The 13,021-nt window shown below is 42.2% G+C and overlaps 1 protein-coding gene across 1 annotated transcript in view; it reads right to left on the reverse strand.

Moving 5' to 3' along the window:
* Positions 1 to 1,835: 1,835 nt before the first annotated feature.
* SETBP1 (SET binding protein 1) overlaps positions 1,836 to 13,021 on the reverse strand; it is a 187,943-nt gene continuing 176,757 nt past the window's right edge. Inside the window, exon 5 of the mRNA XM_032595326.1 lies at positions 1,836 to 7,262. Within this exon, the coding sequence (XP_032451217.1) occupies positions 6,640 to 7,262 (623 nt within the window). The 3' untranslated portion in view covers positions 1,836 to 6,639. The remainder of the gene's footprint in view (positions 7,263 to 13,021) is intronic.

Raw genomic sequence — 13,021 nt, forward strand, 5'->3', positions numbered from 1 at the left:
AAAGAGCTTTCTATGACCTTGGGCAAATCCTTTAGCTTTTCCTATCCCATTGTCCTCACTCCCGATCACGTGTGTGACAGGTTAAATTTTTTGAAGTCGTAACTGATTTCCAATATCCTCGCTCTGCTACTGGTGTCCTCCCCCCATACAGGCAACTAGGCTGGTTTGTGCTCATTCCCTCAGGGCATGTATCTGACAGCAGAAAGCAAAGGGGAGACCAAAATTAAAAAGACTTTTTCCCCTGGCTTTTCAGTTTCAAATGCCTGGAAACTAGGAAAATAGAAAGAACTTGGGGCACAGAGAAACAATTTGGAAGGAAGTTGGAGCAAGGTTTTCATAGCGACCGTTCCTTTCTTTCCCTCTAGGTTAGAAGAGGGACCCTTAGGTCTGTAACTAAGGTTCTGCTATGCTGGTGGAATGGGGGCTTAAAAATTAATAATGTTGAGCTGCAGAGAAATTTAAAAATGTATATTCCTTCCACCCATCTATTTGTAGACTGAGGTTCATACCAGCCCCACGTGTGAACACATCTGACTTTCCCAAGAATCATTGTCAGCACATTGCTATTCTGTGGGCTGATTAAAACCCCCAAAGATGGGCCAATCCATTCCAAGGCAACTGCTTTGTCCCTGCTGGCGGGAAGAGATTAGGGACACTCTGGGAAGTCATTGCTGATTTCAGAAATACCACCAGCCTAATGAACCCGAGTTAGAAAGAGGACTATATAATGCTTTAAATTTTCCTGGTTCAGTGCAAGATAGTTGGCAAAGAGGGAAAAGAGGGCAAATTCTACTTTGTTAGAAGTGCTGACTAAATTCTCTGAGTCTCAGGAGGCTACCCAAAGCACTAGTGCTCTGACCATCCTGAGGCTTCCCTAATAATCTACTCCTGAAGACTTCCATTCATTCCACCAGACTTCGTTATTCCACTGTGGGTGCTCCACATACCGAAAGTCCTAATAAATGTCACGGCGGGACGGATTGATAGGGATGAGAGCTGCTCCTGACACTTCCTACATACCTTGTTGGATTTTGAAAGGAGTGCTCTGGAAGACTGCATAAAGAAAGAGAGTGAAAAATACATAAATATATGTATGTTTACATATTCTCAATGTACAATGTGCAAATTATACTTTAAAAGGGCTTTATAAACCAACTTGACTCTAAAAGCAAAACTGGAACAGAGTGGGAAGAGAAGAAAGTGCCAGCGTGGGGGCTCCTCGCTTTTTCGGAGGCCCCATCACTCTTACCACTTGCCACATTTGGAACTGCTAGCTCATTTTTCAAACACAGGCCTTGTACATTCCTCCAGAGCAAGGACTTCTTACTCCTGGCCCTTGTCCTCAGGGTCTTGTTCAGACTGGTAGACTTTGGCTAGGTGATCCATAACTGTCTACGGTTGATTAAGTGCCCTTTCCTATCACTCCAAACTTTAAATCCAGCCGGGGATCTATCCTTGAGATATCTGACATCATGGGATATTTAGTAAGAAAGCTTAATCCCCATCCATAATGTTGTAAAAATTTAGGACAGGATGGGTCTCCAACATTATCCAACATACTTTGATTGCTTTCAGCAGAGGTCTGACTGGTTCTTTGAATCTAGCCCTTGGCTTTACATCCAGGTGTAACATATTCTGAACAGTAACCCAGTAAATCAGACTCAAATCTTGCCCAAGATGTACTTCCCAGATTTCTACAAAAGGCAGAAGTTTGGTTAGAATTTTCTCAATGATTCTATATCCAGTTGGTGTGAGCAAAGACCCCCCAAATACTATTAAACTCCTTAGTGATGTGAACCAGATGGAAAATAAAACAAAAGAATTCACAACTCATGTTAGACTGAATTGAATGTCTTTAATTTCACACAATGAATAACATATGAATAGGATTAACTTTTTTTTTTTTTTTAATAGTTAAGTGCTCTATACTGTGCTAACCTGATCTGGTAGCGAAAAAGACTGAGCTTTCTTTTAGAAAAAATGTTTAAAACCCAACATCTAAGACCATGGAGGAGCATGACAGTAAAGCATGCCAGATGTATCTACGCCTCAAATAACAGCAAGTCCGTGTTCATTTTAAATGTACAAAAATGCTTTATGAATAAAAACTGTTACAAAAAGAACATTTCAAACAATGTACAATTTTCTTGCCTCTATATTCAATAAAATACAAATACATTTTTTGTTCTAAAATATGTTTACATACAATCAAAGTAGAACATGCAAATTACACTTTAAAAAAGGCTTTTAAAAACCACTTATGAATACAAACTAAAAATTAGCCAGCACGACTTGTAAGACAATCTTGTGCCCCATTTTTTCTTTTGAAATATATATATACATATTTAACACATCATGTGCATTTATTATTATTTAAGAAATAGATTTTTTAAAAAAGGAAGAAAAAGAAAGACACCAACCTAGGTTGGAACTGCCCTTCTGTGTTGACCAGTGGCAGCTCTTTTCAATTTTTCCCCCCTTTAGTGTTTATTATACCTGGGGAAGTGGGCAATAGATATCCAGGAAGTTTCTTCCTTGGTTGATATGTGCTTCTAAGACTGTTCCCCAAATGACTGAGTCCCACCAGAAGGAAGACTCATTAGTGGGGCAAACTCTCCAAGAAACAAGAGGCAGAGGGAGCCTTGTATTGTGGAAAGAAACTTTAAAAAACACCAAGAAAATGCTACGGTATATTACAGTTCGAGTTTCTAGGCACTGTGATGACATTATCTGTAAGCTCTGGCATTTGGACCATTGTGATACTATAGGGTAGTGTTGAGAATAATGTCTATATTTATCTACTTTTACATAATGAGAAGACTGAAAATCCTGCAATGTAACACTTAAATGGCTTTTGAGGCATTTCGGCTTCTGCCACCCCGTCTCTCTCCATGCTACAGTTGGCATTTAAAGGCTTTGGAAATATATGTATAGACTTTAGACAGTTCCCAGGTAAATCTTCCTAGTGGTAGGGAAAAAATATTCTCCAAAAACTCATTATCTGAATATTGTTGGGTAATAAGCTGTAGGAGTGGGATTTTCTACTAAAGTACTAAAACCAAATCCTTTATGATGTGCATGTAGTACATCACCTTATACTATAATTCTGTCACCACTTGCTTATCATATTTATAGAGCCAGCCCTGTGCAGAACACAAATTCCGACTGCCATCCAACATGGCCTCCCACTCCGAACAGCAGCCAAGTTAACATGCTAATCCTCTGTCAGCCCTTAGTCACCTACTCTGGGCTGTCAGTGGCTGTTGAGTCCCGGTCCTGCCAAGTCACAAACCAGCTCCTGACATGCTCTCCTTTCTTTTGACCTGTCTTCCTTGGGTTGTAGCCAGAGCCATGCTATTAGAGAAAGTTAAACTTCTCTTTCACATGAGATGAGGGGTTGAAAAGCAAGTGGCTCCTCAGCCACTTAGGAAGTGGATCAGAGACCCATCATCACCTTCAAGGAGAGGCTTTTACATCTCGATTTCATCCTTTGCTCACCTCTAATCAGATTCCCTGTAAGTGGGTTCATGCCTGCTTGCTGAAGGAAAGTATTCCATAAAAACAAAAACAAAGAACCAAGAGATTTCTTTATGAAATAATTGCTGGAGGTGTTTATGGAGTCCCATGCATACCAAATGACATCTTCTCTAAATAAAAATGCAGCCTCCAGAAGGCAGTGTTGGCTGGCTAGAGACTCCTCAGTCCGGGTCAAGATTGCTGAGTTCTCATCCTGGTTCTGCATCCAATGAGGTGAAACTAGGCTGGCCCAGTGTTGAGCCAGGACAGGAGAGGAGAGACTAATGGAAAGGGGTTACTTAGAAAATAAGAAAATGGTTGTACCAATGAGATGAGTTAAGTTAATGGAAAGTATAAGAAAAAAAAAAAAAGTAACATGATACTGAGCGGGGAGCTGGGCAGGGGAGAGAGACTGGCTTCCACCTTCCAATGGCTATTTAGCATGTCTCAGTTTGGGTCCTCTGTGGTTTTCTAATCTATTCTTAGGGTCATAAATGTAGAGGATTTGCATTTAAGTCACATGGCAACTGTAGAACTGAATTTATGTAGTTACAACCCTGCTATATCCCCCCTGGAATACCTTACGCTGGTTTGGAAATTCTAATGTATCCTTAAGTTATTTGACATTTCTCTCCAACTAGAAGTTAATGTCAATTAGAGTTTGGGTCCTTCTTTAAGAAGCTTAGAGAGTGCCAGCTCATTCTCTTCTGCAGGAAGACTGAGTCTACTCACAGACCTGTTTGGGTAAATGGTACAACACCAGAAGGAAGAAGGGCAAAAGAAAGAATGAAGGAAATGATTTTCAAAGTCTGGCAGGAGAGAAACCCCTTTATGGTTTAATTGGAATGAAAATGGTTGCTCTTTCATAGCCATGGTGGGGTGAACGGGGCTAATTTAAATCTTCCTCTCCGGTGACTTTGGAACCACTCAGACATGGCTTGGGAATGACAGATTGAAAGTGGCTGGTTTGATTTTGCTGTTCAACTTCTGTGAAATGCCAAAGGTGCACCTAGGTCACAAACGGAGTATCTATGATATAAGCTTTAAAGTACAGGAGGATGCATTCCTTTAAACTTACATATTGCTAGGATTAAATGTGACTGACCTAGTGGGTAGCAAATGATGTTAAGTCCAAGGTGACAGTGCAGAATAGGATGACTCTGTGGGTAATTTCAACCATTGTTGGTGCCATGACAGAGCAGTGATGTTGGCAAGCATATTAACTTGGGATTTTTAAATTTACTCCCATAGATACCCCATCCCTTATTCTCCTGTGTTCCCAGCAAAAATCCATCTCTCTCTAAGGAAACAGTGTTGTGTTTTGAAGTGATAATACAATTTCCAGCCAGTCCCAACTTCCTGTAAAGAAACTTAATTTGGAGGTAAACCAGATATTCTAATTCCCATTAGAAAATTGAATTCTGTCTCTCAGTGTCTCTCTTTTTATAATCTACCATGCCAGGTGTTTGATGTCTTGGGGAAGGTAAGGGGAGGAGGAAGGGAGAAAATTGAAAATACTTATTTGAAATTTCCACATCTGACTTTTAGAAAACATCTACGGCAATGGAATAACTTCATATTCATTCTGAGTCTTCTTAACATGTTTTACTTGAGCTGTGGAAATGGGTGATAGAGATGGAATATTTGTCCACGCTAAACCAATGGCTAGAGTACAACTTGGATGAGAAATGTACAGTTGAAATTGACCATTTAAAAGACGATTTGTCACACACAGTTTGCATCCATGCAGACTGATAGATTTATAATTACATTATGTACAAAAATGTTTTAGTTTATTAAGGCAACCACAATTTGGATACTTTGTCCAAGGTGGCTTGATACAATTGGAGTGGTGATACCCTTTGAGCATTTTCTTTTCTTTCTTTTTTTTTTTTTTTTTCAGATAAGAACACTTACTCCCATTTGCTTTTAACAAACAATTATCAAGAGATAATGGACTTATTCTATTGTCTTTTTGTTTCTTTTTTTTTTTTTTTTTCCAACAATCTATGATAGCTACTTGTATGAAGGTTCACATACCAAGGCATTGCCAGACATTTGTCTTTCTGGTGGGTCTGGGGTTTCAATTTTTGGTGATTTGTCAGTTATTCCATTTGCTGTGGGTTATTAAAACCGTTCTGTTCTGCCTATTCTCTGCTGATATGTTTTAAGTATAAAAATAACCTGATTGACACCCCGGCCAACATATCCTTGGCTGCTCTAAATCACTTATTAAAAAGGCTCTATCAATACTGAGTATCTGTTTCACAACGATTGGGATTCGAAGCCAAGTTCCTTGGGACAGCATGCCAAGGGTGAACATTACAACACACATAAAGTTTACATTATTTAGGTGTGTACCAAGGAAAAGAAGGCAGCAAGTAAGTTAATGAAAAGGTATATGGAAGTACAATGGGCAAAGGAAAGGTAGGAACAGACTATGCTAAGTATCAGTGTGTGATATAGCAGAGGCATACAGAAGAATATGAATCCATGTCTAAGGTTGCCTATCACTAGAATTCCACCTTCTGATGACGAATCCATCTGAGAAACTGTATGGTTAATGGAAAGATTCAGGTCACCTGAAGATGATGTTGGTGCCCCAAAGCCTAGCCAAGCTTGGAAAAACCAAAATAAAAGTAAAAACCAATTAAATGGAAATGGGTTACAACAAAGCCAGTTGAGAAATTTGCAGCTTTTCTCCCCTTGGAATGTTTCCTAATTGAGGGTGCTTCCCTTTCAATTTTCCTGGCCAGCAAATGCAATGGAATCAAAGGCGCACCTTGGATGCAGGAGGCCCGGTGGCTGTCAAAGAGCACCACCACCGGCTTTCTCCTCCTCGATGGGTCTTCTCGCCTGCAAAGGATCTAGCCATACTGAAGTGCCGCTTGGTTTGGAACTGCTGTAAAGCACAGACCAGCTTCTGTTGAAGGCGTCCCCCTGCTTTGCTTTCCCAAGAGCTACGGATGGCTCAACCCCGTCATCGGGCGCGATTCTGCCTGCCCAGCTTCTGGAGAGAAGGGCATCGGTGTCCCTGCAGCGTGGGATTCCGCCCCCACCCCGGCTCACTGCACTTCCAAGTGTCAGTTCCCCCAGCCCCAGGTTCAGACGCCCAGACCCACCCTAGGGAAGGCCATCGCTCTCACTCCCTCGGGATTTCCTCTGCCTTTTGGCCTTCACCTCCTCTTCCTGGGGCAGGGGCTGCTGCGGGGGCGGCTGCTGCGGGGGCTGGGCAGGAGGCTGAGGTTTGTGTTTCCTCTTCCCTCCTCCTCTGGGGGTCTTGGGCAGGGGTGGGGGCGGGGGCGGCGGCGGCGGCGGCGGGGGCGGGAGGGGCGGTGGCGGGGGCGGGGGCAGGGGCGGCGTCTCCCGGGCCATGTGGATGACCGCCTCGATGGTGGCCATGATGGTGTCTTGGGTGGCGGCCGGCTCCAAGACGAGCGGGCTCAGGCTCGGCTTCTGCCCCCTCTTGCTGGGAAGGTCGATGCATTTTTCCAGCACCGGCATTTGGTCTCTGGAGTCCTCATCGAACTGGGTGGGCTGCTTTCGGGGACGCCCTCTCCTCTTCTTGACGAAGTTGTTGCCTGTCTTTGATTGTCTCTGCAGCCGCTTGGCCTTCAGGATCTTGTTCACGTGGTCCAGGTTCTTCTTGGTGGACAGGATCTTCGTGTAGTTGCACATCTTGCGCACCTCGCACTGGATGGCCTCGATCTCCCGCCGCTTGAATCGCTTCTTCAGGGAGGAGCTGGCTGCAGGAGGGGAAGAGAGAAGATTGAGCACCAGATGCAAGCTGCCCTGAACCCAGCTATCGCACTGACAACTGGCATTATATTTGGCCAGGAAGATTCTGGAGGAGCGATGCTATGGATGTGACCCAGTATTCTAGTCTTCCTTTTCCTTGATGGAAACTGAAAATAGTACAAGTCAACATTGGTTGGCTATCTTCTGTGCACACAGCAATTCTATTTATACTATTTCTTGTTTACAACAATTCTGTGGAATGCTCTTGTTCCCCATTTTTAGGATTTAGAAACAGGCTTACTCCATGTAGGAAGATCTACCCTGGGAGTGAATGTCAGAATCAATATTCGCATTACCTGTTCCTATTATAACTTTTATTTTTTATTTAGCCCTTTGACATTTGATGTGATTCAATTTAGGATTAGGTTATGCTTTTTCTTTTTGTAGAAGATGTTGAATGAAAAAAAATGACAGTCCTTTATAACAAGCAATCTGGATCATTCACATGTACTATCGACCTCAAAAAAGAGATGCCTTGACCTCATGGGGAGCATGTATGTAAGTGTGCCTATTTATTTCTAACCCTCCTCTACTGACAGGAGGAAGGATTATTTTCTGGGACACCATCTCTCTGATTTCCCCCCCACCCTGCTCCCGCCCCGCCAATGTTCTAGACTTGTCTAGTTGCCTGATAGTGTCCAGTTGACCAAGTCCTTCTTAACCAATTCATCCTCCGAAAACCTCAAGGGAAACCAGCCAGGTGTTTCTGAATCACTCCCACTATTCCACTACTTGGCTGTGTTGTTTGTAAAGAGCTCCTTTCAGGTTCTGGTGGCCAGATGGACCTGTACTGTATGAGTCAAACCTCTAATCTCCAGAAGTCAGGTACTGCTACCGCTAAATAGCCTTCAGAACTGCTTTGTTTTGACGTTCAGACACTGTAAAGTGTGAATGGCTTCAAGAAGTAGCAGACCTTTCCTCCTTTAGGTTACTCTTTCTCCCTGTGCTGTTCATGAGCAGGCATGCATGTACGTCCATGTGTACACACACACACACACACACACACACACACACACTCAGGCACTCACACATACTCTTCTGCCCCATCTTCACACCATCCCCTCCCTTTTTATGAACATAAGAAGTGTGTCCTCACTTAGTTTTTTGCTGCTGTGATATACCCTAGATGCTCAACCCCAAAGATGCCTATGGAGAAGATGCTGACCCTACTAAACATTACAGGACCATGTATTACGGTTTTAGCATCATAGTTTCTTGTGTTATCCCATGTTTTTTCAACTATGTCCTAAGGAAATAAGGAGAGGGGGCACCTGGGTGGCTCAGTTGGTTGAGCATCTGACTCTTGATTTTGGCTCAGGTCATGATCCAAGGGTCGTAGGATTGAGCCCCTGCATTGGGCTCTGTGCCAAGCATGGAGCCTGCTTAAGATTCTCTCTCCCTCTCCTTTTGCCCCTCTTCCCTGCTCACGTGTACTCTCTCTCTCTCTCTAAAAAAATAATTAAGGGAAATGAGGGAAAAATGCTGAAAACATGGATACCATTCTCACTTATTCTTGGGCACTCCCACTTTATTCCTTTCCCTGCTTCACCCCATTTCTCTTTCATGCTGTGGCTGGCACCGAACTCCAGGAGGGTATTATTTGAAGTTATTTACGCCACTAGCTTTATGGAGTGGGAATCTCTGAGTTCCATAGGACAGGTCAAAATGTTACTGCTTTTGGCCCAAGGTCATTGTAAGACTTACTGAGCAATGAATAACTACTGAACAATCTTTAAAATAAGTTATAAAGATCAAAATAGAACAAAGCCAGAGTGAGGTTCTGAGTACAAAAATAAAATGTTTGTAGTTAGTGTTGTGAAAGAAAAGCGTTGCTCAATTGTAAGTTCTCAGATGCAGGGATCAATTTTTGTACATCTTTATGTCCCTCACAGAGCATAGCGTGGTGCCTTGTCCATGGACAGGATTTAAAAATTGTTTTTGGACTGATGAATCACACTAATCATTGTGCCTTGTAGTCAGAGTCTTCTCTAAAGGAGTTCAAGTTTGGATTTCTAAAGCATCCGCTACAAAAATAGGGACAGTAGGAGCTAGCAGGTCTCCATGTCCGAGCCAGGTGATCTATCTTGTCCACAAAGTTCATGAGTATTGAGAAGAAGTCAGAAAGACTCCACAAAACCTTTGGCATTATTCCAAGTACAAGTTTCATGTGAAGTTAACCCTTTCTTTGTATCATCTTTGGGGGAAAGAAAACGCTGTGTAGTATATAATACAGCATATATAGGTAGAAAGTAAAACATTTAGGAAATTAGTTGTCAACATCTGACTGACTAAAGATTGACTGGAAAACTCCATGAACTGCAGGTCATTTGGGAGAAATACAAGCATTGGTTTTGTTTCTCTCAGTGTTTTCTTTTTAGCATGAAGTGACAAAAAACAAACAAACAAAAGGAACCTGGTAGATAATACCGTATTCAGTAATTCATTGTATGCTGCATAATATGTTATTAAGCCCTTGTACTGAAAAAATGATTATGAAATAAGTTAATTCTGAGTCATGTAAACATACCTTTACTAAAAATATCATAACCAATTCCTTTGCACCCACTGTTCACATTTAATAAATGTTAACTTTTGCCATATATATTTTAATGTTTATTTATTTTTGAGAAAGAGGGAGACAGAGTGTGAGCAGGGAGAGGCAGAGAGAGAGGGAGACACAGAATCTGAAGTAGGCTTCAGGCTCTGAGCTGTCAGCACAGAGCCCAACATGGGGCTTGAACTCACGAACCTTGAGATCATGACATGAGCTGAAGCTGGACACTTAACCGACTAAGCCACCCAGGTGCCCCATACATTATTATATTTTTTTAACAGTTTATTTGTTTTTGAGAGACTGAGAGAGCGCAAGTGGGGGAGGGGCAGAGAGAGAGGGAGACACAGAATCTGAAGCAGGCTCCAGGCTCTGAGCTGTCACCACAGAACCTGACATGGTTCTCGAACCCATGAACCACGAGATCATGACCTGAGCCAAAGTCAGATGCTGAGCCACCCAGGCGCTCCCTATACATTATTTTTTTAAAGAAAGAAAATATAGATTCAGCTAAGTCAGACTCCCCTCTCAATTCCATTCCAGTCCTTTCCTTTTCCATGCTTTTATTTATATTTTTACTGCATATGCATGAACCCATATTAGTAAAAATTACAGAGCTGAAACTACCTAATGTTGGTGGTACTGTAAGGAAGTGGGGGTCCTTGTACACTGTTGGTAGGAGTGTAAACTCAACTAATCATATTGGTGAGCAGCTGGGCACTGACCACTAGCACTGAAGATGGGCTTGCTCAATGCCCCAGAGAACCTGTGTCCAGGCTGGCCCCTTTACTTATCTGTAGTGGGAGGCTAAGGATGTGCAAGGATGTTCCCTGAAGCCCAGAATACTGAAAACAGTCTAAATGTTAAGGAGATAATCCGTTACAATAGATAGACTTAATCTATTGGTTTAATCCGTAAACAATAGAATATTATAGATCTGTTGAAAGGAATAAGCAACATATATCAACATGGTTAAATCTAAAAACAAAACAAAGTTGGTAACAAAAGTGAATACAAGTACTTGCAAATATACCATTTGAAAAAGTGTAAAAACACTTTTCAAGTCCCTTGAATTCAAGATCCCTTGAATTTTTTTTTTAATTTTTTTTTAATGTTTATTTATTTTTGAGACAGAGAGAGAGCATGAATGGGGGAGGGTCAGAGAGAGAGGAAGATACAGAATCCGAAGCAGGCTCCAGGCTCTGAGCGGTCAGCACAGAGCCCGATGCGGGGCTCGAACTCACGGACCGCGAGATCATGACTTGAGCCGAAGTCGGCCGCTTAACCGACTGAGCCACCCAGGCGCCCCAGATCCCTTGAATTTTTATTTCATTTTCAGTGTGCAAATGTGGAGGTTTAAAGTGACAACAATGTGGAAGCTCAATTGTGAGTTAAGGATTAGGAGGATGAGATTTCACTCTCCTCTCCAAAGCTACCTCATACCGCATAAGCTTCTAGAGGAGTACCGTCCAGTAGGGTTTTCTGCCATGGTGGAAATGTTCTATATCTGTGCTGTCCCATTTGGTAGTCCTTAGACACATGTGGCTACTAAGCGCTTGAAATGTGGCTAGCATGACTGAGAAACTACATTTTTAATTTGACTTAAATTTAAATAGCTCCATGTGGCTGGTGGCTACTGTACTGGGCAGCTCAGTTCTAGTCCTAACCACCATGAAATACACTGGGTTCATTCAGTAAAATACAGACTGTGGGAAACTCTGGGCAAACCACCTGGTGCCTTTGACAAATAAGATGCAAGTAGAGAAAGGCAGGGGAGGTGGTGGGACTGTAAATTAAAAAAAGATGTAAGGGGGCGCCTGGGTGGCGCAGTCGGTTAAGCGTCCGACTTCAGCCAGGTCACGATCTCGCGGTCCGTGAGTTCGAGCCCCGCGTCAGGCTCTGGGCTGATGGCTTGGAGCCTGGAGCCTGTTTCCGATTCTGTGTCTCCCTCTCTCTCTGCCCCTCCCCCGCTCATGCTCTGTCTCTCTCTGTCCCAAAAATAAATAAACGTTGAAAAAAAAAATTAAAAAAAAAATAAATAAAAAAAATAAACAAACTGTCAAAAGAGATCTTATTTCGTGAATTCATGGACATTTGAATAGTGTCTGGGCATTGCATGATATTATTTAATTCCTGTTTATTTACTTAGGTGTGATAACTGCATTATGACAATGTTTTAAAGTACTAAGCTTTTAGAAATACTTGCTATTTCTTTTTTAAAGTAGGCTTCACGTCCAGCGTGGAACCCAATGTGGGGCTTGAATTCATGACCCTGAGATCAAGACTTCAGCTGAGATCAAGAGTAGGATGCCCAACCAACTGAGCCACCCAGGTGCCCCTAAAATATTTATAGATGAAGTCACATGATATCCTCTGGAATTGGCTTCAAAATAATGAGGAATAGAGGAGATAAGTAGAAGTACTGATGAAATAAGATTGACTCTTGAGTTAATATTACTGAAGCTGGGTGATGGGTACACTGTGGTTTATTATGCTATTCTGCCTACTTTGGTATATACTTGATAATTCCATAATACCTGGTTGAAAACATATACATGGCAAGTGGCAATAAAACATCTTTCTTTACATCTTAGGACTGTAGGGTGGTCTGGTTTTTCACGCTTTTGGGCTCTGTCACCAAAATAATTTTTGAAAGATAAGAAATGTCCTCAGCAAAAGGCGTGTATCATCACCCTAGAAAATTCCTGCTGGTAGCTACCCTCCTGGCTTCATGGGCTGGGAGAATGATTAAGTGCTCTGGCTTTTATGCTGTGACCAACTGAATAAACATATCAGGGCCCAATCTCCATTGATGCCATCAGGGGCTAAGACTTAATATGCCTCTTTCTTTTTCACATTGTAAACTTTGGAGGTGGGGGGGGGAGGTATCCACATCTACTGAACATCTGAATTGTATTTTGCCCGTATATGTATAATCCAAATATTTCAGTTCAGGTTTGTTACCCCTGCATGAGAACTGCAGCAGAGGGCAGGGGAGTGGGAAGGACTCTGCAGGGGCAGCTAGAAACAAATCTGAACTAGGATGAACATCTTAGCCTCTCTGGATCTCTCCTCATCTATTACATTGGGCAGTTATACTAGATACTCTCAAAATTCCCTTCTAGATTTAAAGATTGCTGTAATTCTTTCCTATTC

This window comes from Lynx canadensis, chromosome D3 (genome assembly GCF_007474595.2).
Source record: "Lynx canadensis isolate LIC74 chromosome D3, mLynCan4.pri.v2, whole genome shotgun sequence".
NCBI classification, from domain to species: Eukaryota; Metazoa; Chordata; class Mammalia; order Carnivora; family Felidae; genus Lynx; species Lynx canadensis.